The 3,527-nt window shown below is 29.2% G+C and overlaps 1 protein-coding gene across 1 annotated transcript in view; it reads left to right on the top strand.

The window, feature by feature from the left end:
- LOC106690659 (sensory neuron membrane protein 1) overlaps positions 1–3,527 on the top strand; it is a gene marked incomplete at both ends in the record, with an annotated part of 57,364 nt that overhangs the window by 48,172 nt on the left and 5,665 nt on the right. Inside the window, 1 exon segment of the mRNA XM_067048162.1 lies at positions 1,453–1,619. Coding sequence (XP_066904263.1) covers positions 1,453–1,619 — 167 coding nt within the window.

Below are 3,527 nucleotides of genomic sequence, written 5' to 3'. Positions count from 1 at the left end.
TATATATAGTTTTTTTTTTCAAAGAGAAAAAGTCTATCTATTAGACAAATTTCCTTGTTGAAAATTGTTAGTTTTCGAGTATTCTGTTTCATTTTTGGGTAATCTACGAGGTCAAAAAAGAGCTTTATAAAATAGTGCAGAAATAAAAACTTAAACAAAATGTTCTCAGGAGAAAACGGGCATCTTTGGAAGTTGGAGAATCGGAATTTAAGATTTACTAACTTTCTATCCGTAGGCTTTATAATGAAAACAGGAAGTAAATGTTTAAAATTTTTTTCTTTTAATAAAAAAAAAAAAAAAAAAAACAACTGTATACAAATATATACAAGTAAATTTGCTGTAGGTGACATAATGACATGATACAAACAAAAAAAAAAGCATTTTTGGACATTAAATATTTTTTTTTAAAAAAAAAAAAAAAAAAAAAAAAAAAAAATTAGCATTTTTCAATGTAAAATAAAGCACGCAAAATACCTTATCAATTGTGTATAGTATATTTTGGTTTCCTGTGGGAAAAAAACTTCTCTTCAAACTATTTGATTGTAATCAAATAACAGCATTATATTCCTGAAACATACTATTTTACAAATGTCAGGGATGTATTGGTCAAATTGGTCAACTAGGTTGTTTTTTTTGTTGCACCTGCTTTGTGATATTCTAGTTCTCAGCGAACCAACAGAAAAAAAATTATTGAAGTGAAGTTAAATAGTCTATCCTCATTTTAAATATGCGATTAGTATTTTTAATATTATTATATAGCAGTAGTAATAATAATTATTCATTTTTTATAGAAGATTAGATTAATTTATAAAACTTATTATTTATTAGAAAATTATAATAATAAAGTAGTTGTTTTAATATTGTCGAATTATTTGTGTTTAAGCATAATATGGAATTTGTTATTGTGAATTGTAGAGTAACTAATGATGGGCCCGAAAAGTTGTAATAGATATATTAAGGTAAAATAAAAGAAAATTATTATAAAAAAATATTTACCTCACCTCATTAGAAAGAAAACTGTTACGATTAGCAATTGAAATTTGTGAATTTATATCTGTAATTACGAATAACTTCACTTCGGGTAGTTATTTTATCTTAAATTTGATTTTTAAATTTTGATTGTGAAATCTTTTGACTTAGAGTAAAAAAATACTCAAGAAACATGCGTCACTTGTCCAAAAATTAATATATAGTTAAAATTCCAACATTTGTCCCTCCTTCTCAAAAATACATCCCGCCTACAGAGGATTTTTTATGGAGTAGACTTTTCATTCTCATGATGATCGGAATGCTTTTTTAAATTATCATCAACGAAGTAATATTTTTCTTGGTAGTTCATAAGCTGAAATAATATATATGATTTTATAAATCATAATAAATGCTTAGCTTTTTATTATTGTAATTTTACTAAAATACTTTTAAATTAAATTTTCAATATTTTATTATATTCAGAACTATGTCCGGATCATACGTTGGTGAGGGAGCATACCAAGGTGTTCGTGGCTACAGGTATGTGGTATCTTTAGGCGACATGAAGAGAAATCCAGGCGAGATGTGTTTTTGCCCTTCACCTGACAGGTGTCTTGGGAAAGGAACTACCGACCTCACCAAGTGCCAAGGTAAAATTAATTAATTTTTATTTTTGTTACCTAATTACTCATTGATCATGATTTTGGAAAATCTAAAATATACATCCTTGCTTCATAAAAATTCAAAAAATTTCTTAAGAAAAAAAAGTCTAAACCCATTATCATTGGATTCTAACAATGGACAGTTTTATCTCATTCAAAACGATCCTTCCAATTTACTGAGAATCTGAAATAATTTTGTTTTTTTACTTTCACTCATCTATATATGGTATATTTAGTAAGGGGAAGTATTGTGATTTAAAAAAAGAAATTGAATTCGAGTTTCCCAATAATTAAATCCATAATTAAACCCATTGTGTAAGTCCCATTAGTATCGCCAAATTGTCTGCGTGTGGAAAACCTTGCTCAAAAATGATAAAGTCGTATAGAAATGAAATTACATATTTGAGGCGGCTATGTATATGCCTGGAATAGAAGAGGAGTGTCTCTGTGGTTAGGCACAGTGCTATTAACTACAATAATCAAATAATTATTTATCCTGTTACTGTAGTCGAGAGTCAACCCTGTGGGTTCGAGAGTCCTCTGGGGTCAAACCAACTTCATAAAGTGGATAATCTAGCGGTCGAGAGTGATTCTGATTAAATCACCTCTTTGCACAACCGTTGATCTAGTAACTGTACTTCCTAACAAAATAATGGATCCCTGAGCCCTCATGGTTTGTAATGATACAGATTTATTTAGGAACGGGATAGCCCACTGGTAAGGCACTGTGCCACTCCAAGGACTCGGGTTCGAATCCGGCTGTGGCAGATGATTATTTCTTCCACTACTGTAGCCGTTGAGTCGGCCCTGTGGGATCCAGAGCCCTCCGAGGTCCACTTAGCCTTTCTTAAGGTGGGTACCCCATAATGGGAAAACAATCTGGTAAAAAATCTAGTGACTCTGACCAAATTACCTACTTTTACAACTTTCTTACAAAGTATTGAACCACTGGGCCCTCATGGGTTGTAGCATTACAGATTTATTCATTTATATGCATGGGATGTGATAACTCATTTTCGAATAAAATTGAATAACCGGAATAACTCTCCATATCTTTTTTTACGAATCCAATTTTTTATTAAACTCGTTCATTCCCCCTCATTCGAAAGGGGAAAATTTTCATCATCAAAAACTAAATAAATATTTGGTGTAGAATTTTATTTTGCTAAAAAAAAAAAATAATTTTCAGAACTGGATATATCCTTCTTTTGCTTAATTTTACTTTAATAGTGGCACATACTACAAAAACAAGTTCTGATTTTATTAAATATTGGATGTATAACAAAGACAATATCTATGAAATACCTCAAAAAATAAATTTTTTGGTCAGCTCATGGTCTATTCACACAAAGCAGCGCTATTAACTTTTTATAGAAAAATACTGACCAATTAACGACATTTTAGTAAATTTTTTTATAATTAGTTGTTTTTATATTTTTTAAAGGAAACTGATGAAACTTATTTCATTGAAAATAATGTTTTCATAAGTGTCTTTTCCGTGTTTCCATTTTATTCAAAACATTTTTTAATATTTTCATTTACCGAAACTATTTTAAAAAATCTTTTCAGCATTTTGTTTATATGAAAATTTAGCCCTAAACAAAATAAAATACAATATGAATTTTTTTTCGGGATCCGAAACAGAAAAATAAATACAAGGTTGTCTGCTACTTTGTAATATTTTTTTTTTCATCTTTATTTCTTGCACAGTAAAAATCCTTAAGGAAAAAACATTATTATATTTTTTTTTTACAACTAGGGGTACCCCCTGTCCGCCTAACGGAGGACCAACCCTCATTTTACAAATTATACAACTGTACATTTAATTGTACAACTCGTAGCTTACATTGTATAACTGCAAATTACATGTATTCTGTACTTCAGATTATATATATA

The sequence above is a fragment of the Halyomorpha halys genome, unplaced genomic scaffold, assembly GCF_000696795.3.
Source record: "Halyomorpha halys isolate HHAL.00 unplaced genomic scaffold, Hhal_1.1 Scaffold1796.1, whole genome shotgun sequence".
Taxonomy (NCBI): Eukaryota; Metazoa; Arthropoda; class Insecta; order Hemiptera; family Pentatomidae; genus Halyomorpha; species Halyomorpha halys.
This window is presented reverse-complemented; position numbering and strand designations above follow the sequence as displayed.